This window comes from Plecotus auritus, assembly GCF_963455305.1.
Source record: "Plecotus auritus genome assembly, chromosome: 12".
NCBI lineage: Eukaryota > Metazoa > Chordata > Mammalia > Chiroptera > Vespertilionidae > Plecotus > Plecotus auritus.
In genome coordinates, this window is record NC_137778.1 from 45205228 (window position 1) to 45233000 (window position 27773).

Genomic DNA, 27773 nt, shown 5'->3' on the forward strand with positions numbered 1-27773 from the left:
ATTTATTACAATGGATGAGCCTACATACATTGACACATCATAATCACCCAAACTCCATAGTTTTCATTAATGTTCACCCTCGATGTACTTTCCATGGGTTTGGACAAATGTATAATGACATGTATCCATCTTTATAATATCATGCGGAGTACAAAAAAAATCCTCTGTGCCCTGCCTACTGATATTCCCTCCCACACACCTCTGCATTTTACTGTATCCACAGCTTTGCCTGCACTATGTATCCTTTCAGATTGGCTTTTGTCACTTATTAATATGCATTTACATTTTCTTCATGTCTTTTCATGACTTGGTAGCTCATTTCTTTTTAATTATGAATGATATTCCATTGTCTGGATGTAGCAGTTTATTTATTCCTCACCTACTGAAGGGCATTTGCTTGCATTTAACTTTTGGTTATGATGACTAAAGCTGCTGTAAACATCTGTGTGCAGGTTTTTGTGTAATCATAAATTTCAAGTCCTTTGAGTAAGTAACCAGGAGTGCAATTGCTGGATCTTAATATAAGAGTATGTTTATATTAAGAGTTAATATAAGAGTATGTTTATATTATCTTAATATAAGAGTATGTTTGTAGGAAACCACCAAACTGTCTTGCCAGTGGCCGCACCATTTTGCATTCCCACCGGTAATGAGTGAGAGTTCCTGTTGCTTCACATCCTTGCAGCTTTTGATGTTAGTGTTCTGGATTTTTAACATTTTAGTAGGTACGTAGTGGTATCCCACTGTTGGTTTAATTCGCATTTCTCTCATGATATAATGTGGAACATCTTTTCATATGCTTTAAAAAAATGGGCCAAAGACTTAGACATCTCACTAAAGAAGATACACACATAGTCGGTAGCAAATTTTGTTAGGTTTTATATCTAGCCTTTTATGCACACATAATGTAAAGAATCAAACATTTCACAAGATTTGTAACAAAAGACAAAAGTTATCTCTTTTCGCTGTTCGAACGGCCCCCGTGATAAACGTAAATGGAACCTCAGGCCTATTTGGGATGGAAAACAAAATTGAGCCTTAGCAGAGGATGGTTTCGATCCATCGACCTCTGGGTTATGGGCCCAGCACGCTTCCGCTGCGCCACTCTGCTACAACAAGGGAGCTCCTGGAAGTGAGCATTCAGCTGATTTTTGGTTTGACCTTTTTTCTTTTTCATTTTCCCAACTTTCAGAATTAAATGTGTTTTCTCTTTCTCCAAACGAATAATCTGTCTTTTGTAATACGATGGCCATGGGCCTGAACTAACTGAATATTACTCTGTAGATTGCCTATTTCTTTTCTTAAGGAGTTTAAGGAGGGCTTCAAAAGGTCAGAGGAAGAGGAAGGGCGTGTTCTTCTTCCTGGATACGATTTAACTTTACGCACCAGAATCTTCAGACCCCCTCTGCGCTACACTCCCTCCCACGCCTCGGCAATAAATGAAAGAAAATAAAAAAGCCCTCAACTGACCCCGACGTGATTTGAACACGCAACCTTCTGATCTGGAGTCAGACGCGCTACCGTTGCGCCACGAGGTCCCCGCAGGTTGACCCTTCTTAAATCTGTCCACCTGATCTATGGAATTAATTTTCCATGCTTCCTGCAAACCATGCAACTGGATATGAATCATGCCAGGCTCCCTCCTCCTAACAACCCTGGATTCTCTCTGCCTCCGAATTGTTTGTATTTGCACTTCACCCGATTCGACTTCATTTCTTTTCTTGGTTTCTGCAGACATGTAAAAAATAGGCGTTTGGGGAATTTTGTTGTTTTTGTCGGTCGCTAACGGAGTGGAGTGGGGGAGGTGAGAGATCAGGTACTTTCCTCACCTACCCCACAGGCTTGCTGTGAATGTACATGTGCCACATCCTTAGAAGGATGCCTACCCGCACACGGTGAGCTCTCAATAAATGCTGGTGAAATTACTGTCAGTGCAAAGTTTGCTGGAATTCTTACATGCATTTGCCCATATCACCAGAGATTGTGGGTAAAAGTTACATTAGTCAATAGTTAATTTCTTCCATAGATTTAGAGTTTGATGTCATAAAACAATAATACTTATTTCGATGTTAGAATTATTTTTTTAAATAACGAAAACACACAAAAAATAGTAAACAGAATATGGCCTCTCCTTAATTTCAAATGCATAAAAAGAAGGGGCAAAACTATTATTCTTGAGAGCATTTGAGATCTTGCTCCCCCAGCATATGTTGTCAGTTTGGCTCAAATAAACTCATAACATTTTTTTTTTAATGGCTATCATCCGTAGTTGCAGCTAAAATCAGAGAGGGCATTTGCAAAATAGGGCCGCAGGTGAACCTGGCCATTCGCATCAACTCCAATTGGCAGCTGCAATGAAAAACTCAGTGAAAGACTTGAACTCGGGCGGCCGCCCACCGCTCGATTTGCATCGCGGCACCGCTGGGGTGGCGGTGGATGGGTGCCCCGTGGTTGCCCGCAGCCTGGCAGCTCTACCTCCAGGACCACCGCCTCTCCACGTTCAAGAACTGGCCCTTCCTGAGGGGCTGAGCCTGCACCCCGGAACGGATGGTGGCGGCCAGCTCCATCCATGGCCCCACCGACAACCAGCCCGACCCGGCCCAGGGGCTGCTTCTGCTTCCAGGAGCTGGAAGGCTGGGCGCCAGACGACGGCCCCAGAGGGGACACAAGAAGCACCCATCCGGCTGTGCTTCCTTCCTGTCAAGAAGCACCCATCTGGCTGTGCTTCCTTCCTGTCTAGAAGCACCCATCCGGCTGTCCTTCCTTCCTGTCTAGAAGCACCCATCCGGCTGCGCCTTCCTTCCTGTCTAGAAGCACCCATCCGGCTGTGCTTCCTTCCTGTCAAGAAGCACCCATCCGGCTGTCCTTCCTTCCTGTCTAGAAGCACCCATCCGGCTGTGCTTCCTTCCTGTCAAGAAGCACCCATCCGGCTGTCCTTCCTTCCTGTCTAGAAGCACCCATCCGGCTGTGCTTCCTTCCTGTCAAGAAGCACCCATCCGGCTGTGCTTCCTTCCTGTCTAGAAGCACCCATCCGCTGTGCTTCCTTTTTGTCAAGAAGCACACATCTGGCTGTGCTTCCTTCCTGTCAAGAAGCACCCATCTGGCTGCGCCTTCCTTCCTGTCAAGAAGCACCCATCCGGCTGTGCTTCCTTCCTGTCTAGAAGCACCCATCCGGCTGTCCTTCCTTCCTGTCAAGAAGCACCCATCTTGCTGTGCTTCCTTCCTGTCTAGAAGCACCCATCTGGCTGTGCTTCCTTCCTGTCAAGAAGCACCCATCCGGCTGTGCTTCCTTTTTGTCTAGAAGCACCCATCCGGCTGCGCCTTCCTTCCTGTCAAGAAGCACCCATCTGGCTGTGCTTCCTTCCTGTCTAGAAGCACCCATCTGGCTGTCCTTCCTTCCTGTCTAGAAGCACCCATCCGGCTGTCCTTCCTTCCTGTCAAGAAGCAGTCTGAAGGACTCACCCTCGGTGAATTTTTGAAACTGGGTGAAGAAAGAGCCAAGAACAACGGGCAAAGGAAGCCAACCATGAGCAGAAAGTTTATGTTGTTCATTAGATTCCACACATGCGTGAGGTCATGCGAGGCTTGTCCTTCTCCGACCGGCTTCTTTCGCTTAGCATGCTGCTCTCCGGCTCCCTCCATGCTGTTGCAGATGGTAAGAGTCCCTTCTTTTTCACAGCAGCGTAGCATTCCATGGTGTAGACGTACCGCAGGTTTTAATCCACGCATCGCTGATGGGCACGGTCCTAGGCCGTGTCCAAATCTTGGCTGCGGTGAATGGCGCTGCTGTGAACATAGGGGTGCAGACAGCATATCCTCTCTGGTTGGCGTTTCCGGCTTCTTGGGATGTATTCCTAGAAGTGGCATTACTGGGTCTCCAAGAAATGTATATATTTATTTTCGTTGCTCTTTAAAGATAATTCACGCACGTCACAGCTGATTTGTCGGGTTGTTTACTACCCACGGCTGCAAGTCTGGGTAACGTTTCAGAAGGGAGCCTGCTGCTCCGTCTCACGGACAAGTTCCTGGTTTCGCAGCCTGCGGGGCCCTTTCTCTCCAGACCCGGAGACCCCGGGCCGGGCGGCGCCCCCTCGGTGGTGCGGACCTCCCTGTGCAACCTGAGCCTCAGCCCCGCGCTTCCTCCGGCCCCGGGGTGGCTGGTTGTGACCTCCGACCCCGGTTCTGATCGCGGACGTTGTCTCTGGGTCCGTGTCCCCGCTCCTAAGAGGGAGAACGAAGAAAGCCGGAACCCTTCAAGCAAACCACACACCGGAAACAAGGGGTGGGGGCCGAGTTCCGGTGGGGGGCACGTCTCCAGGGAGCGCGTAAGTTCAAAGGTCCTAACGTTCGTCAGCCTGACTTCCTTCCGGACCCCCTGACTCCTTTTAGGGTTCCTGGGATGAGTGACCCCGTTTTAGTTCACAAAAGCGTCAACATCGGAACAACAACTCACGGGAGAACGCTTCCCGCCAATCCAGGGACCTGGGCCTGTTGTCTGCCAAGGGCCGCGGGTGACCTATTTGCTGCGCGGCCCATTGGATTCCCTGTCGGGTGGCTCCTTCCTTGCTAGTGACCCCTGCTAGGCCGCCGTGTGGCCCTAAAGCTGAAGGGAGCATGGCCGTGCAGACCCCACACGCCACGGACCGCAGCTGGGAGCACAAGCTCACCAGCCAGATGCTGGACTGGACGGGACTGTGCAAATATGGAGCAGGAACGCTGGGAATGGCCTGAATCCTGGCTCTGCTGAAGGCAACATGGGACTTATTCATGCAGGATGGAGGGAGATGGGCCTTGGAAACTCAGGGGTTTAATTCCACAGAAATAAAGCTTTCCCCAGAATCTCATCCTCCTGTGGGGCCTCAGGAAATGTTTGCTCCCGTGGCACCCCAAGAACTCCACTCCCACCAGCAACAGGTGGAGACTCAGAGCACCCCACCCATCACACACCCAGAGCAAAGTTAAGGTTATTATCATTTTTTTTTTATAACAAGTGCTTTCAAAGAGGGACTTTGCACTTTTTCTCCTCCTGAGCAAGCTTTCTTTTCCCCTCCCTTTCCTCCAGATCAGAGACTCAACTGCACTGAAGACCTAAAGAGTGCCTTCGTTCTGTGGTTTTCAGCTGCAAGTGCCAACTGTAAGTGGGGGGTTGGGGGGGTGGGGTGGGTAAAGGCCAGGGCCCAGGCCTCTTTAGGAGAGAGGCCGATAAGCTGGGAGAGCCTTCAGGTGAGGACACGGGGAGACCTCGTTGGCTGGGCAGGGTAAGGCCTGGACTCAGAAATGTGTGGGAGGGAGACAACCTGAACGAGTGAGCTTGACACCTGCATGTTCCTAAGAACTTACTGTGGTCATTAAGGCCTCTGACGGCCTCTCCTGCTCCTCTCTGGGAGTGTGTTCGAAGAGATTCTAAAAGACAGGCGGATACTGAACCCAGGTTCAACTGCCGAGATCCTGGGACTGGTGGGAGGAATGCAGGTTTATTCTAGAGCCTGCAGCTTCAGAACATGGTAGACTCATGCTGCAAAGACAATTGGACACGGGCAGGGGTTTTGGTAAGGAAGAGGAGAGGGGGGAAGGACAATAAAGGAATAAAAAGGAGGGGGTTGAGAGTTCTCCGTTGAGGGGAGTAAGTGCAAGCCAACACAGTCTGTTCAGATTACAGGTTGAAGGTCAGCAAATCTTCCAGAGATGGAATGTCTGAAGGTAGGAGTCCGCTTTTCCTGAAGTTAGTTCCTAGAATTCTTTTTTTTTTAATATATTTTTATTGATATTTTACAGAGAGGAAGGGAGAGGAATAGAGAGCTAGAAACATCGATGAGAGAGAAACACCGATCAGCTGCCTCCCGCACACCCCCTACGGGGGATGTGCCCACAACCAAGGTACATGCCCTTGACCGGAATCGAACCTGGGACCCTTCAGTCCGCAGGCCGACGCTCTATCCACTGAGCCAAACCGGTTTCGGCAGTTCCTAGACTTCTTAAGTGAACAGGCTGTATATGTGCAATCACATTTACAGACATAATGTTAAAATAATGGTGGGGTAGGTTACAAGATGTGTGGCTTAAAGATTTATATGAAAAGATGTTCATTACAGAATTATATGGAATCTAGAATAATAAAAGTGTGATATGCTAATTAGACCTGACAGCCGAACGACCTTCCAGATGACCTTTCAGATGAAGCTGGGGCAGCAAGTGCCGAACCCCTTGCACGAATTTTGTGCATTGGGTCTCTAGTATTGTAATATAAAAATATAAGAGACAGCATAGTTATACAACAGTTGAAGAATGGATAAACATCACATTGTCTGACAGTAGAGAGGTTTCTAATCCATATGTCTGTTGGCCATCTGTACCTGCTATGTAGGTAAATGTCTATTCAGGTCCTCTGCCCCGTTTTAAATTGTATTGTTTGGTTTCTTGCTGTTAAATTGTATGAGCTTTTTAAAATAAATTTTGGATATTAACTCCTTATTGGATGTGTCATTGGCTAATATAGTCTTCCCTTCAGTAGGTTGTCTTTTTGTTTCATATGGTCCCATTTGTTTATTGTTTATTTTCTTGCCCTTGCCTGAGGACACATACGGAAAAAATATATTACTAAGAGGAATGTCATATGTTCACTTCCTCTGTTTTCTTCTAGTTTTGGGTCACATTTAATCTTTAATCCATATTATGTTTATTCTAGTATATGGTGTAATAAAGTGAGCCAATTACTTTTTTTTTTTTTTTTGCGTGTATCTGTCCAGTTTTACCCGCACCATTTTGCAAAGACTGTCTTTACCCCACTGCATATGCTTGCCTCCTTTGTCACAGATTAATTGACCATGTAAGTGAGGGTTCTTTTCTGGGCTCTCTGCCTGTCCCATTGAACCAGGTGTCTGTTTATATGCCAACATGCTGTTTTTACTAGTGTAGACACTTGTAGTATAGTTTGATATCAGGGAGTAGGATGCCTCCAACTTTGTTCTTTCTCAAGATTTCTTTGGATACTAGGGGTCTTTGTGGTTCCATGTACGTTTAGGATTAGTTGTTCTATTTCTGAGAAGAAGGCCATTGGTATTTTAAAAGGGATTCCATTGAATGTGGATATTGCTTTAGGCAGTGAGCACATTTTAACAAAATTAATCCTTCCAACCCATGAGTATGGTATATCCTATCATTCCATTTATTTGTGTCCTCTTCAAGTTCATTCTTCAGTATCTTATAGTCTTCAGTCTATAGGTCTTTCACCTCTTTGGTTAAATTTATTCCTGGATATTCTATGCTTTGTGAGTAAACTTGTAAATGAGATTTTTAAACTTAATCCTTCTGATTATTCATTATTGCTGTATAGAAATGCAACAGGTTTCTGATTTTCTATCCTGCAATGTTGCTGAACTCATTGATGGTTCTGATGGGTGTTTTTGGTGGAGTCCTTAGGTTTATCTATATATTGTATCATGTTCTCTGCAAATAGTGAGTTTTACTTCTTCCTTTCTGATTTGTATGCTTTCTATTTCTTTGTCTTGTCTGACTGCTGTGGCTAGGACTTCCAATACTGTGGGAGCACACGTGGTGAGAGTGGGCATCCTTGTCTTATTCCTGATCTTAGTTATTAGAGAATAACTTTTCAGCTTTTCACCATTGAGTATTATCATAGTTGTAGGTTTAGGAATCATGTTTTTAATAAAAAAAATTTTGTTATTATTACAAAATTGTATCCAATTTGGGAATTTAAATTGTATCTACATTTTGGAATTGTAGATTTTACTATGATGAACAGCATTAAATATAAAACTTTGTGTTAATGCCTGATATTTTTTCTTTAGGAGTAATTCTTGCAAGAGATATTTTTGGGTTAAAGAATAAAACATTTTAAGGCATATATATATATATTTATTTATTTGAATATATATATATATCCAAAATATGTCCAGAACTATTTACATTCACATGTAGCAAATTACATGGTTCCCATTATAAATTATTTAAATTTTACTTAATTTTATTTTGAAATAGTTTATAATCAAGAATTAAAAAATAACTATCCCCCCAAAATCAATGGAAATGTATTCTCCTCTCTGAGATCTTAAAATTTCAAACATTCAGATAATTTAGAGAGTACAGGGAGCAGAGGCCTCCAGCTGCTGCTCTGAGTGCAGTGGGAGCCCCTGGAGGCTGAGGGGAGGCGTGAAGTGAGGGAGGCAGGAACCTTAGGGCTGTGGTGTGGAGCATAGACTGAGGGGCCCCAGTGGAATTGGGGCTCAGAGAGGGGGGTCCTGTGTTAATCAGAGTGAGATGCTGGAGGCACGGACAGGCTGTCTCAGGAAGTGTGGGCAAGTGGAAGCTTGTGAGCCCATTGGACACAGCGCCCAGGACTTCCAGGTGGCCAGGGCCAAGGGACGTACACGTAAGGTTCATACTTTAGGGTGGTTTCAATGTTGGTGTCAAAGAAGAAGAGACTCCCAAGCAGACATTTGAGAGGAGGCTCTGGGGTCACCAGTGAGGGTGGTTGCACCGGAAGTCGGCCCTGGGGAGGCAGAGGTCTCATGTGGATTCTCCATCTTCCTCCAGGTCGTCATTTCTACCCAGTCCTTCTGGTGTCTCTCTGTCTGCACAACCACCCACAATGGGGAGGTCCCTGGCCTTCCATCTGCTCCACCTCGCCGTCTGCCTCACCTTGGTCCAGCTGCTCACCCCCTGCTCAGGTAGGGAGGATCTGTATTTACATACCTGGAACAGTTACCTCTAATGCCCAGTCAGAACCTTGGACTCCTCCCCACACCTGGGAGACCCATCCAGATAGTACACCTGTCAGGACTGAGTGCCTGTCTAGGTGTTTCTTACCTCACCCTCCCAGCCTGGGAAGTCCCCTTTCCCCCTGGCCTCCAGCACCCTCTGATGCAGCACCCCTTTCTGCTCACCAGCTCAGTTTGCTGTGGTTGGACCCCCTGAGCCCATCCTGGCCATGGTGGGTGAAGTCGCTGAGCTGCCCTGTCACCTGTCCCCAAAGACAAGCGCTGAGACCATGGACCTGATGTGGCGGCGATCCGGCCTCAGGCAGGTGGTGCGTGCATATGCAGATGGCAAGGAAGGAACAGAGATAGCAGAGTATCGAGGGAGAACGTCCATTTTAAGAGAGGACATTGCTGAGGGGAAGGCTGCTCTGAGAATTCACAACGTCAGAGCCTCTGACAGTGGAACCTACCAGTGTTATTTCCAAGATGCCGATTTCCTTGCAAAAGCCCAGGTGGAGCTGAAGGTTGCAGGTGAGCCTGAGGTTGTTCTGAGCTCCTTCCTCTGTAGGGACTGGGGACACAGGCTCCAAGTCCACCTCAGGCACGTCTGCCTACACACCAGCAGCTGCCTCCCTCCTCCACCTCTGCTTCTCTGGGCCTTTGACAGACACCGGTTATCCTGCAGGAAGGGCTTCTCCTGAACCACGTGAGATGCCCCTCCTGCAGCCACCAGGGTCTCAGCAGGGATGTGGGGTCGGGGCAGGAAGGCTGAGGAAACCTCCCCTCAGTGGGGGGCACACACATGAGTGGGTTCAGCTGTGTTCCAGGCAGTGGACCTGGGCCCCCCAGGTGCTTGCTGCTGTGGGTCCAGGGAGGCTGAGCTGCAGGGACATCGCCTGTGCTGCCATGTCCTCCAACCAACATCCCAGGATCACACCTGCAGTTGAACAAGATGAGTTTAGGACTAGTTGCAGTGAGGAGAACACACAGGTGTGGAACCCATGGGGTGTCCCCATGAGGGGGTGTCAGGGAGACTTGGTATAACCTTTGGGCTGATAAGGGGCTAGGGGAGGGTTTATGGAAGGAGGGCTTTGCTCTGGATCAGATGCTGTCAGGAGGGTGTGGGGTGTAACTGGTCACTCACAGCCAGGACAGGGGATGAATGCTCACTGCTGTGGTCTGGACACTGTTCACGTTTTATTCTGGGTTCAGACCTGATGACTGAGTGGTCTTGTTTGGTCCTGACCATCACAGGGACAAAGCATCCTTGTCTGATGCTGCTGTCCCATGAAATTGTTCATGTCCAACATCATTTCTTTTTCTCAAGGCACAACCCTGCCTTGCACAGGAAGGAAGGAAGGTAGGGGTGGGAGGTCCTGGCTTTCTCCCTGCAGGGCCTCCTCAGCCAGCTACAGTCCCTTCCTGAGACCACAGCTCCTCTTAAGAATTCCCTCCCTACAGGACTGGGTTCTAGCTCGAGGATCCTCGAGGGTCAGGCAGTGGTCACTTCATGGAACAGTCTCCCCTGCCCAGCACACATGGTAAACAGCTTCTTAGTGAACCCTGCCTGCGTGATCTAGTGGAGTGTGCCCCCATTCCTGATGGGGGACCCTCACCAACATAGAAACCTCCCCATGACTCAGGCTCACTCTTCCTTCCCCAGCCCTGGGCTCTGATCTTCACGTTGAAATGAAGGGCTATGAGGATGGAGGGATCCGTGTGGAGTGCACGTCTGCAGGCTGGTATCCGCAGCCCCTCGTAGAGTGGAGAGGTGACGGGGGAGAGAGCTTGCCCGCCATGGCAGCGCCTGCGGCTGCAGGTGGAGAGGGTCTGTATGCAGCCACGTCCTCTGTGATCCTGAAAGGCGGCTCTGGGAAGGGGGTCTCCTGTGTCATCAGAAACCCCCTGCTCAGCCAGGAGAAGACAGCCAGGCTCTCCATTGCAGGTGAGTGCCCGGCCCCACCCTGTGCTCAGCTGTGGCCACTGGGAGGAGGAGGCCTGACTGTCTGCTGCTGACCTGGGTCTTTGCAGTGAACATAAGGCTCAGAGCAGGGACCTGGGTGCCCTGTGCCCCATGAAGCTGTTTATGCCACAGACATTCTCTAAGCTTCCCTGCTGCCACCCACTGGGACAGGCAATGGGGATGGGCAAATGGTAAAGGTCAGCAAACACATGACAAAGTGGGGAAATTATGAGCAGACACATCCTGGAGAAAGGCCTAATCTCCTCAAACATAAAACAGCTCAGTAGAAAAATGAATGGTTCCCAGAAGGAAATACCTGGGAAAGGATGTCCAGTCTCACTGAACAGGGAGACGTTCCCACCTGTGAGATTGGCAGCAAACAAAACCATGTCGTTGGTAACACTGATGGCAGGATTGTAGGGAGACAGTCACTTTTAAACGTTTGTTGGTATAATTTGGTATATCTACACTAATAAAAGAGAAACGTGCAATTTGACCATACCTCCGCTATGCCCACCAGCCAATCAGAAGCAAGTATGCAAATTAACCCAACAAAGATGGTGGCGGCCACAGAGCTGGAGCAAGCAGGAGGCTTGGGTTGCCCCCGGTGATGGAGGAAGCCAAGCTTCCCACCCGTCCTGGCCAGCCTTGGCCTCCACTCAAGGCTACAAAGTTTCAATTATAGAAGATAAATAAATCCCAGATACCTGCTTGTAGCCGGCTCTGGCCTCCGCTCAAGGAGGTGCTGAAAAAAAAAAAAAGGAAAACAGGAGGGGCTGGGAGCCTGGGTTGCTGGGGGGTGTGGCCATCCTGAAAACGGCCCTCAGCCCCTTACCCAGGCTGGCCACACCCCCATGGGGTGAGGGTCCCTGCTGGGGGGCTTGGCCAGCCTGCAAACAGCCATCAGCCCCTCACCCAGGCTGGATAGGCACCCCAGTAGGGACCCCCACCCTGAACAGTGTGTGGCCAGCCTGAAAACAGCCTTCAGCTCCTCACCCAGGCTGGCCAGGCACCCCAGCAGGACCCCCCACCCTGAAGGGGATGTGGCCAGCCTGCAAACAGCTATCAGCCCCTCACCCAGGCTGGCCACACCCCCATGGGGTGAGGGTCCATGCTGGGGGGCTTGGCCAGCCTGAAAACAGCCATCAGCCCCTCACTCAGGCTGGCCAGGCACCCCAACGGGACCCCCCACCCTGAAGGGGCTGTGGCCAGCCTGAAAACAGCCATCAGCCCCTTACCCAGGCTGGCCAGGCACCCCATGGAGTGAGGGTCCCTGCTGGGGGGCATGGCCAGCCTGCAAACAGCCATCAGCCCCTCACCTATGCTGGCCACACACCCCCAGTGGGGACCCTCACCCCATGGGGGCATGGCTGGCCTGCAAACCACCACAGGCCCCTCACCCAGGCCACCCCATGCCCCAAGGGAACCCCAACCCTGATCTGGGACACCCTTCAAGGCAAACCAGCTGGCCCCCACCTGTGCACCAGGCCTCTATCTATACTAATAAAAGGATAATATGCTAATTAGACTGGGAGACCTTCCAGGAGACCTTCCGGACATTCTTCTGGACAAAGCCATGGTGGCAGGGCTGAGGTAGAGGTAGTTAGAGGCCAAGAGGGGAGGGCAATTGTGGGTGATCAGGCCAGGATGGGACGGCAGTTGTGAGTAATCAGACTGGTGGGGGGCAGGGCTGTTGGGGGTAAGCAAACCAGCAGGGGGACCAGTTGGGGCCAAACAGGACGTCAGTGGAGGTCAGTTGGAGGTGATCAGGACAGCATGGGGGGCAGTTTGGAGTGAGCAGGCCAGCAGGGGGGCAGTTGGGGGCGAGCAGGCCAGTGGGGAGGGAGGTAGGGGCAAGTAGGCCAGCAGGGGGGGCCGTTGGGGGTGAGCAGGCTGGCAGGGGGGCAGTTGGGGGTGAGCACACTGGCATGGGGGCAGTTAGGGGTGATCAGGCTGGCGGGGGAGCATTTGGGGGTGAGCAGGCTGGTGGCGGGGAGCAGTTGGGGGCGAGCAGGCCAGCAGGCAGAGTGGCATGGCATGGCGTCTTTTCCATCTCCCATCTCTGGACTGTTTCTCCTCTGTCTCCTCAGCGTGTTGCTTGGGGCCACTGCTGTCTGTGGCTGGCGTAGTCTGGTCCGTTCCTCCCTCAAATCCATTGTTGCAGGAACCCACATGGGCTTGGAGGAGTTTTCTGGAAATAAATATATCCTTGCTCAAAGGTTAATAAAGGGATCCTTCCTTCCATAAACTAGACTTGTGATCTTTTCATTTTGCCAAACCATTTTCCTTTGGCTTATTCTGACACCAGTCTCATTCCATGGGTGTCTTGCCATCAGCATTATAAGTGAAAAAAATTTTAAAGTGAAAAAATTTAAAGTAATTAAGGCTTGACGTAATTTACTTACAGGAGATTACTATTCCCCCTTTTTTGTTTTAAATAATATTAAGAGGTTTTTGGAAATCCTGCAATGCAGCCTTGATACCTTTTAATTCAGTTTTTAGTACAGAAGTATGACTGGTCTGGATTCATTGTATGATAAGCAGTTTTTACTATGAGATGAGCCATCAGTAAAATATTAGTTAATGCTCCAGGAATAAGTTCCTGCCTAGTATAACTAAGTTCCCCTGAATATTCACTTATTTTAATTTGTCAATTTAATTCAGTCCGAAATAAGGCTTATTTTCTAACTTAATGATACTAACTGAATTTCTGCTATCAGTCTTTGAGTATATTGGTACAAGTTTTGTTTAGGGAGGCAAAATGCAAATTACTTACTTTTCTTTTCAAGGCCTAATACATTAACTTTTAATTAAATTTTTTCCAGATATTCAAAGGAAATCTCCTTTAATTTTCTCCCAGAGTAATTTCTAGGCCACCTTTAGAGAGGTTTTTTGTTTTTTGAAAACACCTTTTTCTTTCTTTAACACCAAGCAACAAACATGGCTGCCTTTTAGATGCTGACCAATACTGCCACATACATTTCAAGTGATTCTCTTTACAGTTGTGGTGACTTATTAATGATCAGATTTAATGCTTGAATAATAATCTTTACCCTGTAAATAGTAGCAGATGAGATTTTATTTTTTTATTTTATTTTTTAAAAATATATTTTATTGATATTTTACAGAGAGGAAGGGAGAGGGATAGAGAATTAGAAACATCGATCAGCTGCCTCCTGCACACCTCCCACCAGGGATGTGCCCGCAACCAAGGCACGTGCCCTTGACCGGAATCGAACCTGGGACCTTTCAGTCCGCAGGCTGACGCTCTATCCACTGAACCAAACCGGTTTTGGCAAGCAGACGAGATTTTTAAATTTCTCCTTTTATTAAGCTTAAAACTTACTTTAAACAGTATTCTTTTTGGCTAGTGCTCATTTGCATACACAGAGGGGTTATGGGAGGTTTCAGGAACTATTTCAGAGGACTTTACTAGAATCCATTGTTTTTAATATTTTGGCTTCTCATATAACTAAAATTATATGAGACCTTGATTATATTGTAAAAAGCTAATTTATTAAGTAATTAAAGTAGGCATCTTTATTGAAAAAGCCAAGCAAGCAAACTTACATATTTGATTTATGAGGTATAGATGCTGCCCTACCCCCCCAGCCTATTTGAAAAGCAGGCTGCCTGAGGCTTTTGTTTTTAAAATTCTGCTGCTGAATTATCTGGTTTTGCTTAAGAAATATTCAGCAATTTTGCCATTCCCTCCCTTAGAGGTTAAAACCTTTATAACATTTTAAATATATGTATATAAATAAAATATAGTTATTCATTTTTATTTTATAAAGCTTTCCACATGATTTCAAGTATATTAAATTGGCCTAATTTAAAAATATTTCTTTTAAGAAGAGAGAATAAATCCTTGAATCATTCTAGGGCCTTTGGAATGTCCCAAAATCATCTATCAAAGTCTTGAAGTTTAACTTGGAAAGACTATCCTATATATATATATCGCAAAGATTACATTATATACTTTTTGTAATTATTATAAAAGATATCAATTAAATTTAAACTGGTTTTTATATTAAAAATTAGAGGCCCGGTGTATGAATTCATGCATGGGTGGGGTTTCTCTGGGTGGCCTGCAGGGATCGAGCCAAAACCCACAGTCCAATGCTGCCTGCCGCTCCTGCTCATCCCGGCCCCACTGTGCCTGCCTCGGGCTCTCGACCAATCAGTCCCGACTGGGAGAGGCTCCCATTGCCACAGCAGCACTCGCCAGCCATGAGCCTGCGTCTGGCGCCCTCCCGAGGGGAGTGGCCTGTGGGATTGGGCTGAAACCGGCTCTCCAACATCCACCGAGGGATCCTGAATTGCGAGAGGGTGCAGGCCAGGCTGAGTGACCCCACTGCTGCACAATTGGGCTGGGGAGGGACCGCGGGAGGGCTCCAGGGTATGTCCCGCCCATCTTGCTCAGTCCCGATCAGCCAAACCCCAGCAGCAAGCTAACCTACCGGTTGAAGCATCTGCCCCCTGGTGGTCAGTGCACATCATAGTGAGTGGTTGAGCAGCTAGCATATCATTGTTCGGTTGTTCTGCTGTTCGGTCTATTTGCATATTACCCTTTTATTATATAGGAGGATTTGGTTGAGACCATAGAATTAATCCTTTTTCTTTAATTAGACCTAAGTTTACCACATGTAGTACATATAATGACTACAATATATTTTGAACTACTGATTTTTCCTGAGAAAATACAAGAATTATTTTCTCAAAAATAAATTTCTATACTTTATGTATTTTGTTATTCACAACAATATAATTACTCCTAACTTAATTTGAACTTTAAACTTTTATTTTATTTATTTATTTTTAAATATATTTTATTGATATTTTACAGAGAGGAAGGGAGAGGGATAGAGAGCTAGAAACATCGATGAGAGAGAAACATCGATCAGCTGCCTCCTGCACACCTCCCACTGGGGATGTGCCCGCAACCAAGGTACATGCCCTTGACCGGAATCGAACCTGGGACCCTTCAGTCCGCAGGCCGACGCTCTATCCACTGAGCCAAACCGGTTTCGGCTGAACTTTAAACTTTTAGAAGCCTTAAAGTTTAGGTGGCAAGTTAAATACTTAGCATTTCTTAGATTAGTAATAACTTCATATTTCCAAAAATACAAGACATATTTAATTAATAGATTCAATTCTGTACTCTAAATTTTTTATATGAGGCAAACTCAGATTAATATTTCAGTATTTTGTCATTCCAAAATACCTAGATATTTAATAAGTTTTATTATTTAATTTAGCAAACTCCAAAGTTTTAAGTTGTCAAAGACTTTGGAAGCAAGCCTGTAGCTATTTAAATGTAAAATGGTAGGATCTGGCAGGACATTCTTTCCTTAAAGTTTGTTGCCATGGGAAGCCAGCCTCCTCCTTCAATAAAGAGTGAAACCAGTCTCCCCCTGGGTGACTGGACCTTTATTCCTAATACATTATTACTGAAAAGCTTTACTACAAATCTTTCATTTTAGTTACATCTATTTATCTATGTTTCAACAATTTTGAGATTTTTAAAACCTATTATTATTATCCAAGGCATTTGCTTTGCCAAATTCTGTAACAGAGATAACTCATTGACTTTTAGTGGCTTTAAAGTTAACTTTGGAATGTGGTTTATTATTATTCAAAAACTGCCCTTTATTATGGAAACACAAATCCTGTTGCCCAAATCTAGCATTTATATATATATATATATATATGTAAAATTAAAGGAATGCTTAATAAACTAACAATAAACACATTAAGCCAAACAAAAAGGACAGATGAAAACCATAATCAACAGAACATATAGACAAGACTTAATAAGTCAAAGTTCTTTTTCTGGATCTTTTCCTATTCCACTCTCCATAGCATCGACTAGCCTTTAAAGTTATTTTAGCTAAAATCTGCCTGTCCCAAGGCATCACACTAGAGGCAGATGATCTGGCAGGACCTTTTCAATTATTACACACTTTTTAAAAAATAATTACACACTTTTGATCTCCAATATGAATTAGGCATTTTGCAATTTGAACAAGCCCCCACATAGTTAAAGATGACAATGGCATTCTTTTTCCTTGAGCCTGATTTAAGAGAGTACCTTTTGACATTTTAATTTCTTCATAATTTTGCCTTTTACCGAATTCTTCCCCATTATGGCCTGGCTTGAAAAAGACGTCCTTGCCCACTCTGGATTGCAAATTCCAAAGCTTGATGCAAGCTTTATGCGCAGTGAGTCTCCCCACCTTTTTTCCAATGATCCCTCACTTTTACTGGTGATCAACTTCTTTCACTTAGGTGAATAATATTCTTCTCCAGATGTCTCATTTCGAGGTGCCATAAATGCCGGAATCTTTTTTGCAGCAAGGGTTCAGGAATCTGGAGAAGGGGTTGCAACATAAATGGGTAAACTTAGATAAGAAATATAAATTTAGAAGGCATTGGGGGAGCCAGACAGAGGCTTCACCCTCTAGTGGAGTGGCTTCACTGAATCTCTGGACCCATGGCTTTTTATTCACACATTTTGCCCTTTAGTAAAGCAAACACACATGTCAAAGGTAAGATTTGGTAAACAGTAAAGGATTATCAGGTTAAGGGAAATTGCCCTCAGCTGTTTGGCCAGTAGCAGGTAATAATATGCAGATTTTCAGTCCTGCTGAATATTAAAGGTCCCATCAGCCTTCTGATGGACCTCTTGCATTTATCATGCTAATTACTGTTCTTAGCCTCCAGCATCTGTTCTGTTCCATTGGCCTATATGTCTGTTCTTGTGCCAGTACCAGACAGTTTTGAGAACTGTGGCTTGGTAATATAGCTTGATATCTGGTATTGTGATCCCTCCAACTTTGTTCTTTCTCAGGATTGCTGTGGCTATTTGGGGTCTTTTTTAATTCCAAATGAATTTTTGGAGAGTTTGTTGTATATCTTTGAAATATGCCATTGGTATTTAATGGGGATTGCATTGAATCTGTAGATTGCTTTGGGTAGTATGGACATTTGAATGATGTTGATTCTACCAATCCATGAACATGGTATGTTCTTCCATTTGTTTATTTCTTCCTCTATCTCTTTTTTCAATGTCCTGTAGTTTTCTTGGTGCACCCCTTTATGGGCTGTTTGCACAGTCTTGTTGTAGTTAACCCTTGGTTGCTGTTGGTATCACTGGGAGGAATTGACCTCCAGGCCAATTGGCTGTGATGATCAGCTGTGTCTACACTGGAAGATCTATTGCGCAGGAGACACCCTTATGGGGCAGGACTTGCTTCAGTGGGTCTTTGGTGCTCACTGAGTCTGCCCCTTGAGTGTGTCTCTTATGGATGTGAAGAGTTGTAATCTGGATGGTCTCACTCTGACCACTGGGTACACTGACTCTTGGATCTCCAAGGAGGTGTAAGGTTAGCCACTGTCTGGGGCCACCCAGCAGGAGCTACAGAGAGATCTGCAGATTCCTCCTCTTTGTTTGGGGTTTGGAGGTGCCCAGATGAGGCCCAGCTGTGAAGCAAGGCTGCTACTGCTGCCAGGCAGTGGGCCTTCTTTTGGAAGCTCTGGGGCTCTCTGACCCAGCTGCAGTTTGTTTTAGGCAAAAGGACAGGGCATTCGTATGCAAAAGCTGATGGGCACAGCTTGGGTGGGGTTGTAAATTGGGGAGGGGGAGAGGAGGAGGTGTTTCTGGGAATCACCAGCGAGGAGCAAACAGCAATGGCTGCCCTGAACCTGAGAAGTTCCCAGTTCTCTGCGTCTGGCGCCCCGTGCAGGAACAATGATTGCTGCGAGCACCTCTAAGAGTAAGCTGCCTTCACGTTCCTGTCCCGATGCCAGACAGTCCATTTTCACCCCGTATGTGCTTGGGTCCCCCAGAGTCTCGCCGGGAACTGGAGTTCAGAGCAAGCGGGAGCTTGTATCTCCCTCCTGGTTTAAAGAGCAGCATATCCAGGTGCCAGCACTTTCCGAGCCACCGCACTGCACCTCTTACCAGTTTCAATGCGCTTTCTTCACCTCTCTAGTTGTGGAACTTCCACTCAGCCAGCTTTCCCGCGATTCTGGGTGGTAGTTGTTCTGCTGTTTAGTTGTGGTTTTGATGTGGTTGTGAAAGGCAGCAAGTATAGGTGATTACCTATGCCACCATCCTGGTTTCTCCTGTCCTATAGTTTTCTGAGTACAGGTCTCTTGCCTCCTTAGCTAAGTTTATTCCTAGGTATCTTATTTTTTTTGTGCAATAGTAAGTGGGATGTTTTTGTTTTTTTTCCTTTCTCTTTCTGAGTTCATTATTGGTGTATAAAAAGGGCATAGATTTCTGGGTGTTCATTTTGTATCCTACTACTTAACTCTTTGAGGGTTAGATAATTTATTACCGTTTTTTCTTGTTTTTTGAAGAGCTATGAACTTCCCTCTCAAGACTGCTTTCACTGTGTCCCATAGATTTTGGATGTGTTTTCATTGTCATTTGTTGCCATGATGCTTTTTATTTCTTCTTTGATCTCTTTGGTAACCCAATCATTGTTTAATAGCATGCTATTTAGCCTCCAGGTGTTTGATTTTTTTTTTCATTGTTTTTATTGTAGTTGATTTCTAATTTTATGCCATTGTGATCTGAGAAGATGCTTGATATGACTCCTATCTTCTTGAATTTGAAGAGACTTTGCCTGTGCCCCAATATGTGGTCTATCTTTGAAAATGACCCTTGTGCACTTGAGAAGAAAGTATATTCTGTGGCTTTGGGGTGAAATGTTCTGAAGATGTCAATTAATTCCATCTGACCTAGTAAGTCATTTGGGATTGATGTTTCTTTGCTGAATTTTTGCTTAGAGGATTTATCCAGTGGTGTTAGTGGGGAATTAAAGTCCCCTACTATAACTGTATTGATTTCAATCTCTCCCTTGATATCTTCCAGAAGTTTTTTTTAAATGTATTTGGGTGCTCCTGTATTGGGTGCATATATGTTTACAAGAATTACTATACATCTTCTTGTTGAATTGCTCCCTTTAGTATTATGAAGTGGCCTTCCTTATCTCTTGTTATGGCCTTCATTTTGAGGTCTAATTTGTCAGATATCAGTATTGCTACCCCAGCTTTTTTTTTTCTTTCATTTCCATTCACCTGAAAAACCTGTTTCCATCCCCTCACCATCAGTCTGTGTGAGTCCTTTGTTCTGAGGTGGGTCTCCTGTAGACAGCAGATGTATGGGTCATGTTTTCTTATCCATTCAGCTACCCTATGTCTTTTGATTGGAGCATTTAATCCATTTACATTTAAAGTTACTGTTGATAGGTACTTGTTTGTCGCCATTCTTCATGCCTGTGTTCCTTCTTCCCTTCCTATTTCTTGTTTTTACAGCAGACCCTTTAGCATTTCTTGCATTGCTGGTTTTGTGTTGATAAACTCCCTTAGTTCTTTTTTGTCTATGAAGCTCCTGATTTCACCTTCAACTTTGATTGATAGCCTTGCTGGGTACAGTATTCTTGGATTAAGACCCTTGCTTTGCATGAATTTGTATATTTCATTCCATTCCCTTCCAGCCTGATGTGTTTCTGTTGAGAAATCAGTTGATAGTCTCTTGGGAGATCCCTTGTAGGTAACTTTCTGTCTCTCCCAGGCAGCCTTTAAGATTCTTACTTTGTTGTTGGTGATTGCCAATTTAATTATACAGTAGGTCCTCGAGTTACCTCGGATATCTATTCCTGCGGTGTGACGTAACGCAATTTTTGCTTTAAGTTGGAACCCACCTACATAAGCACTTACGTCACTTACATGGAACACAGATATAGCAGTAATGAAGTGAAACAGTAAAAAAAAAATTTAAAGAACTGTAACAATTCCTGACCTTTACTGGTGGTAAATAAATAATAAAAAACATAAAGCACATTATGTACATATGTTGAAATGACGGAACTTTTTTTTTTTAATAAATACTATAAATCGGAGATGGCGATGTAACCACGAAATGATGTATGTCAAGTCCGACGTAACCTGAGGACTGCCTGTAAGGTCTTGGTGTCAGTCTTTTTGGGTTCATTTTGTTTGGGACTCTGTGAGCTTCTTAGATTTGTCTGAGTTTTTTCTTCCCAATATCAGGGAAGTCTTCTGTCATTATTTCTTCAAACAGGTTTTCTATTCCTTGCTCAGTTTCTGCTCCTTCTGACACCCCTTTTATGTGGATGTTGTTTCATTTCATGTTGTCCCAAAGTTCCCTTAGGCTCTCCTGTTTTTTTTTAGTTTATTTTCCAGTTGCTGCTCTGCTTGGGTATTTTTTCCTATCTTGTCTTCTAGCTCACTGATGCTGTCCTCCACTTCTTCGAGTCTACTGTTGATTCTTTCTATTGTGTTCTTTTTGCAGCAATGTCATTCATCATTTCTTCTTGGTTCTTCTTCATTTCCTCTTGATTCTTACACATATTGTTGAATTTCTCTTCCATCTTCAGCGTCCTTATGACCATTGTTCTAAATTCTTTCTCTGACAAATTGCTTGCCTCCATTTCATTTACTTCCTTTTCCGGTGATGCCTCCTTTTCTTTTGTATGGAGGCTGTTTCTTTGTCTCCCCATGTTCGCTCCTCTCAGGGTATCTGGTTATGTAGTTCTCTCTCTCCTATGCCGACTTAAAGGCACAAAATACAACATGACAAGACACAACACACAGGGCACTAGACACAAAAGGATTCATGATACCAGTAACCCCAAATAAAGGTGACCACCAGAGAAATGAGAATTAGGGGAGAGAAAGAGTGCAAAAATAATATTGAGAAAAGGAAAAAAAGTAAGAGAGAAAAGAAAGAGAAAAAAAAAAGAAGGGGAAAAAATATATGTATATGGGAAGAAAACTCAAAAAAATCCAACAACTAATCCAAAAAATGCAAACAACAAACACCCAGAAAAGAATGAAAACAACAAATAACAACTAATAAAAAAAAATGCAAACAAAAAACACCCAAACAACAAACACTCAGATGAATCTGAAGAGGCAGAGCTTATTTCTCTCTCGAGGTGATCTCTGACCTTTCTGTCCATGGATTGCCTCACCAGCTGCATTTAATTCCCCAATTCTGGGTGGGTGTTATTTGATGCAGCTGTTTCTTCCATCTGCTCTGTGAGAAGGTGCAGGACCCATCCAAGTATTCGGCTACCACCTTGTCTCCCCCTCGAGAAACTTTTTAGATGCCTGTGGCCTGGGAGGGTGGAGTTTGTGGGTTCACAGCTGAAGCAACTGGTCCCTGGGCATTGTGGTTGTATGGTCCTGGGAGGTACCCAAGGTCTCCCTGGTTGAAGGTAAGGCTGGGCTTCTGATCACAGCCACTCTCCCCTACAAGATGGCGTGGTCTCCATGGCAGAGCTGGCCACTCTGGGAGAGATTTCAGCAGCAGTAGAGGCTGCCCAGCCAGGGGAGCCTGGTCCGACAGTCCCCGACAGTCCTGTGGAATATAGCTGTCCCTCCTCACACATACAGACACTCCCCGCATGGCCACACACTCTCCTTTCGCTCTCACATTCACGCGCTATCTTGTAGCCTGCCATCATATCGACTGCCATCTTGGGTCTTGAAGATATTTATGCTTTTAAAATGAATAAACACTCGCATGGCACTGACGTCCTGTCAGGGACTTTAGAGCAGTAATTTAATTCTCTGCCGATTAGGACACTGAGAACAGAAGGGCTAAGTCATCGGTTCAAGGTCACAGAGCTATTCAGGCAGAAGTCCCAGAATGTGACCCTTTGACCTCTATCCCCAAAGGTCACCTTCTGAGTCAGCAGGTTAAGCGGCTGATGAGACGCTGATAAATGGGGGAGGGGAGTGGAGAGGAGACACCAATGACTGCATGTACATTATAGTCAAGCTATTCCCATGTGAGAGCCAGATATTAGGACACTGGTCTATGTGACGGGAAGAGTTCTGGGCACGTTGGGAAGAGAAATGTCTTTTCCCCTCCCGAGAGACCCCGCGCCGCTTCAGGTGAGCAGCTGAGCTTTCCCTTTGCAGGCCCTCTCTTCTCCTGCACGAAGCCCTGGCAGGTGGTCGTGGGGGTGACCCTTCTGGCTCTGCTGGGGCTCCTGACTGGGGCGGTGTTCTTCTGGCGACAGCAGAAGAGAATCCAGGTCTTGAGCCAGGAGACGGAGAGGACGCGAGCTGAGAAAGAAGCAGCGCTGGCTGAGAAGCAGCAGGAACTTAGCGCCAAAGGTGAGGCCTGGCTGCAGGTGGGTGGGACATCCGGCCCCAGGCCGCCCACTCACCGCGCGGGTACCCCATTTCCATCCCCATGACAGCACCTTCTCTTTCTGCTTATTTCCAGAGAAGCTGCGGGAGGAGCTCAGTAAGTCCCTATCCCCCGCCCCGCAGGTTCTGGGGTTCCTGGTTACCCACCTCACCGACCCCTCCTGTTTCCCCTGCAGAGTGGAGGAAGGAGCAGTACCTGGCACGTGAGTATCTGGATCCGCATCTGAGACCCTCTGCTGGGACCTGTCCAGCCCCTTCCTCACCCCTGACCGCCCAGATAAAGGAATGAGGACGCTGATGGGGGAGGTCGGGCAGGGTTTCCTCCCTGGAGAAAGGACTCAGGCTCTCTCCACCAGGCCCCCCGCACCCGGATGTCCAGGGAACCGCAGAAAGGAGAGGGGGAGATGGACTCAGGATGGGAGGTCCTCCCTCCCTGGCTGCTCTACAGGATCCATAGGCTGCTGAGAGGAAACTGGAAGGAGAGAGAACATTCTCTTCAAGAGGAGGGGCTGGTGTCAGTTGTCCCAGATTTATCATAACTGCTGAAAAGTGGTGTCTGAAATTCTCTCATTAAGTCACCCAATTCTTTTTGGAAAATGGCAGGAGATCATGTAGATTGAGATCAATGGATTTCAGCACACATATGCATACATGTATGCACACAGCAAGCCTAGCCAGGTACAGAAGTAAGACAGTCACCTCGTATGCCAGGGACATGGAATCCATGACCCCAGTGGGTGCCTGGCCCACGGACAGCACCCCTCCCTGTGTATAGTAGGCTTCTCCTTTTCCCTTAAAGGAAGGCTTCTCATTGCCACACCCCAATGGCCAGCATCACTGCAATTCATGGGTCATTATTAAGGAACATAAAGGGGACTTTCACACTAACCCTGTGATGCTGAGGCAGATCTGACCATAGAGCCGGCTCCTCAGTGACTAAGTGGCTCATGGGAGGAACATAGGGTGGACATGCTGGGCACAGGGATGGTTCTCAGGTTGGCATGTGAGAGATGGATGGCACATGATTTCATCACGCTACTCGGAATGATGTGCAATTTAAAACGTATGAATTGCTTATTTCTGGAATTTTTCATTTAATGTTTTATAATTGTGGTTGACGGAGAGTAAATGAAACTTCAGAAAGTGAAACGATGGTTAAAGGTGACATCTGTACAGACACGTACAGGACAGACCTGCAGGTGCAGCTGGGAAAGCCCCACTCGGTGCCTGCGGGTCATTGGGTGCCGGTGACCTTAAAGAGGAGGGGGAGCAGGGCACTGAACAGGCAGAGGGAGGAGAGTGGGGGTCAGCAGGAAGAGAGAGGAAAGGACTCAGACATGACAGGTGAGGTGACTGCCTGTCTTCCTTTGCAGGTGACAGGTCTCAGGCCTATGCTGGTGAGTGACTCGTGCTCCCTGGTTCCTGGCACCTGTGTACAAAGCCCTTCAACCCTTTCTGTGCTGGCGAGGGATCATCAGACCCTGCTCAGAGCTCATGTTCTGTGCAGGACCACCCTGCCTTTCTGCACACCCAGAGAGGACCTTCCAGATACAGCATCCCCTCACCTGCTGCCACACACGCCCACACCTGGGCAAGGCCTGGCCCCGTCACCCGCAGCCCCACCGTGATGGAGGGAAGCCCACATTCTGAGAGCTTTCATGCCTCATCCTCAGAGCTGTGGGGGAAGGAAACTCGATATTGGTGGGAAGGAGAGGGAAGAGGCTCGGTGAGGAGGATGGTGGGGGGAGAACAGAAATGATGACCTTTCCTTGCCTGTGTCTCCTTCCTTTCAGAGTGGAAGAAGGCCCTTTACCAACCTGGTGAGTGAATGACTGTGTTCCCTGGGACAACAACAGAGGGGCCTGGCTCCCTTCTTCTTCTCAGGTCTTGACTGAGGGACATTGGGTGGGTGGCATGAGGTCCCTACAGTGTGCCCATCTGCTGCCAAGAGAGCCAGGGACAGCTGCTGCCCTGGGCTTCCCCAGGTCTGTGTGGGAAGGAGTAGGCATAAGGGTGGAGCTGGGGCAGGGGCTGGAGGGAAAGGGAGGAGGTGACCTGGCTCAGCTGCTGCCCCTCCTGCCCTGAGCCTCCTCAGGTTGTGCCATGTCTCTGAGTCCCTTTGAGATGATGGATAGAGCAAGGGCTGGGGCCCTTGGAGTCCAAGTGACTAGGAATTGGAATCCCTGGGACTATGCAGCACAGGTGGGCACAGTCATTCTGGGGAGGAAACAGGAAAAAGATAGAGAGAAGGTGGCCACTTGAGATGGCCGGTTAGGCAGACCCCAGCACTCCTCACCCTCCACTTCTCACTGAACACCAGGCCCTGTGGTTTCTCTTGGCTCTGCTGAGGGTCACACTCAGGGCAGCTGGGACCCCAGGCTCTGGGCTCGGGACTCACCAACCAGACCCAACCCTTGGAGCCCAGGCTCTCAGGTCCGGAAACCGTGGCTGAGCTCACACCATTGGAACTCTCTGCAGCGGACGTGATTCTGGATCCGGACACTGCACACCCCAACCTCCTTATTTCTGAGGACCAGAGGAGCTTGCAGTACACAAGTACATGGCAGAGCCTGCCAGACAACCCCAGGAGATTTCAGGATCGTTACTGTGTGCTGGGCCATGAGAGCTTCACATCAGGGAGACACTTCTGGGAGGTGGAAGTGGAAGACAGGAAACAGTGGCAATTTGGGGTGTGTAGGGACAACGTGGAGAGAAAATATTATGTTGCAATAACACCCCAGAATGGATTCTGGACAATAGCACTGTTGGGTGGGCATGACTTCCAGGCTCGAACAGATCCCCGGAGCAAACTCACAATTGCCAACCCTCCTAAAAGAGTGGGGGTTTTCCTCGACTATGAGATGCGGGAGGTCTCCTTCTACGATGCCATCGATGGATCGCACATCTTCACCTTCTCACATGCTTCATTCTCTGGGGCTCTGTGGCCTGTTTTCAAGCTTTTCTCAGAGGAGCCCACTGCCTTGACCATTTGCCCAGCACAAGAATGTTTGGGGAGTTCCCTTGTGTCTAACCCACTGCCTGGCCCTTCCCTGGAGATCCCAGTGGCATCAGGCTCAGCTGATGGCAATGGGGACCCTCAGGCAGAAGGTCAGCCTTTGCTTCTCCATGCCCAGTCCTGAGCTGAGGGGCTGCTTAACAGCAAAACCTCACAGCAGGAACATACTTGCTAAAAACTCACCGAGTGAAGCACTTTACTAGTTATCTTTCAACGTTTCCACATGACAGATGAGGAGACCTGGGTGCAGGAAGTTAACTTTCCGAAGTGACTCAGCGCCCTTCCTGCAACCATAGCTCACATTCACAGATAACTTAGAATGTGGTGGGTGCTGGGGTAAGTTCTTCAGGTGACTTTCACTCACCAATCCTCACAACACCCCTGGGAGGGGGCCTCATTAAACATGTGGAAAGGGAGGCAGGGCCCAGGGAAGTGACATGTAATTCATGCAGGAAGCAGTGCTGCTGGGAGGTGTTTGACCGCTGACCCCACCTCCACCTCCAGTCTGTTCCTTTGCAGCCAGTTGTTCCTGTGGGGCAGGGTCATGGGCAGCCGAGGTTCCCTTCTCTGGGCCCCAGGGTGAAGGTCACTGTAGGTGACTATGAAGGCCACACCCCACCTGGTTCCTTCCAGGGGGACTGTCAGAGCCATGGTCCACTGCTCCATTGGCTGGCTGGCCATGATGGCGTCGTCCACAGAACGAATTTACGGTGACCACATCACACGGGGCGGAGAAGGGACTAGAGGCCACACTCCTCACCAGCTTGTGACCTGTGGCCATGAACCCAACCAAACCTCCTCCAGCTTCATCTCTAAAGCTCATGTGTGAGGCATGAATTGTGGAAGGGAGCCAGGTGAACTGCAGTGGAATTTTTATCACACTGTAGCCCCATCTCCAGGAAAGGGATGCTCCATGCTGAACATGCGTTGATGTTCCAGGAAGTTCTTTAACTGTTGGGTCCTGGGGAAAAGCCACTCTGTAACCATCACTGTGATTGGTCACCACTGTGTCCCCTCCACCCAACAGGTGGTAGTCAGGTTACATTTGTTAAATAAATTGGTTAACAATCTTCACTCTTCAATTGACCTTCTTCTAGATGTTCACCCCACGTTTACCCACCACATTTTCACAAAATCGTTATTGTATTAGCTGTGTATGCTGCTGTAATAAAACCACAAACTTCATGACCCAATGCAGCACAGATTCCTTACTTCACATTTCTGCAGGTGAGAAGCCCAGCGTGGCTCCGGCCAGGCTGACATCCAGGTGCCTGCAGGCTGGGCTCCTTTCTGGAGGGTCTAGGGAACAGTCTGGTTCTTGCTAATTCTGGTTGTTGGCGGAATTGAGTTTTCTGCAGTGGTGGGACCGAGGGTGCCATTCCTTGCTGGCTGTCAGAAGAAGCTGGGAACCCTCCAGGCTGGGAGCAGCCGGAGTTGTTTTCCCAGGAGGCAGATGTAAGGAACAACTCAGGTGAAGGGAATGGGGACCAGAGTCCAGTCCTGGAATAACTGCTAGTGGGACTGTTGCTTGTGTGCTAACTGCAGAGTCAAACTTAGAAGGTCGTGGAGGCCTCCAGAGAAAGCATTTAGACACAGGTGGGGAATGTTATGAAATGTGCCTTGGGAAGACTATTCTAGAAGAAATGTACACAATGGCCCGATTGGGGTCTGTGGGGCCCAGGAAGGAGCATCGGGAGGGTGTGGGGGTGCTGGGCCCACCAGACCATCCACTGGCTGGCAGGAGCCTTTGCTGGCTGCCATGGTCCCGTTCACTTCCTGAGAGAGAGAGGGCTTTGGCCTGTCACTCAGTCTCCCAAGGACTCTCACTGAATGTTTTCTGAATGAGTCACAAGTATCCATAACAACTGCTGTCTGGCTTTGT

General features: G+C 47.2%; 1 protein-coding gene across 1 annotated transcript; it reads left to right on the forward strand.

Moving 5' to 3' along the window:
- Positions 1-6262: 6262 nt before the first annotated feature.
- On the forward strand, positions 6263-26015 carry LOC308237311 (butyrophilin subfamily 3 member A1-like; the record flags this gene model as incomplete). Its single annotated transcript, XM_080647875.1, has 9 exons — positions 6263-6364; positions 8554-8687; positions 8907-9248; positions 10381-10662; positions 22642-22860; positions 23052-23078; positions 24249-24272; positions 24669-24695; positions 25354-26015. Exons 1-9 carry the CDS (start codon positions 6333-6335, stop codon positions 26013-26015), a joined length of 1749 nt encoding a protein of 582 aa, XP_080504001.1. The 5' UTR covers positions 6263-6332.
- Positions 26016-27773: the final 1758 nt, after the last annotated feature.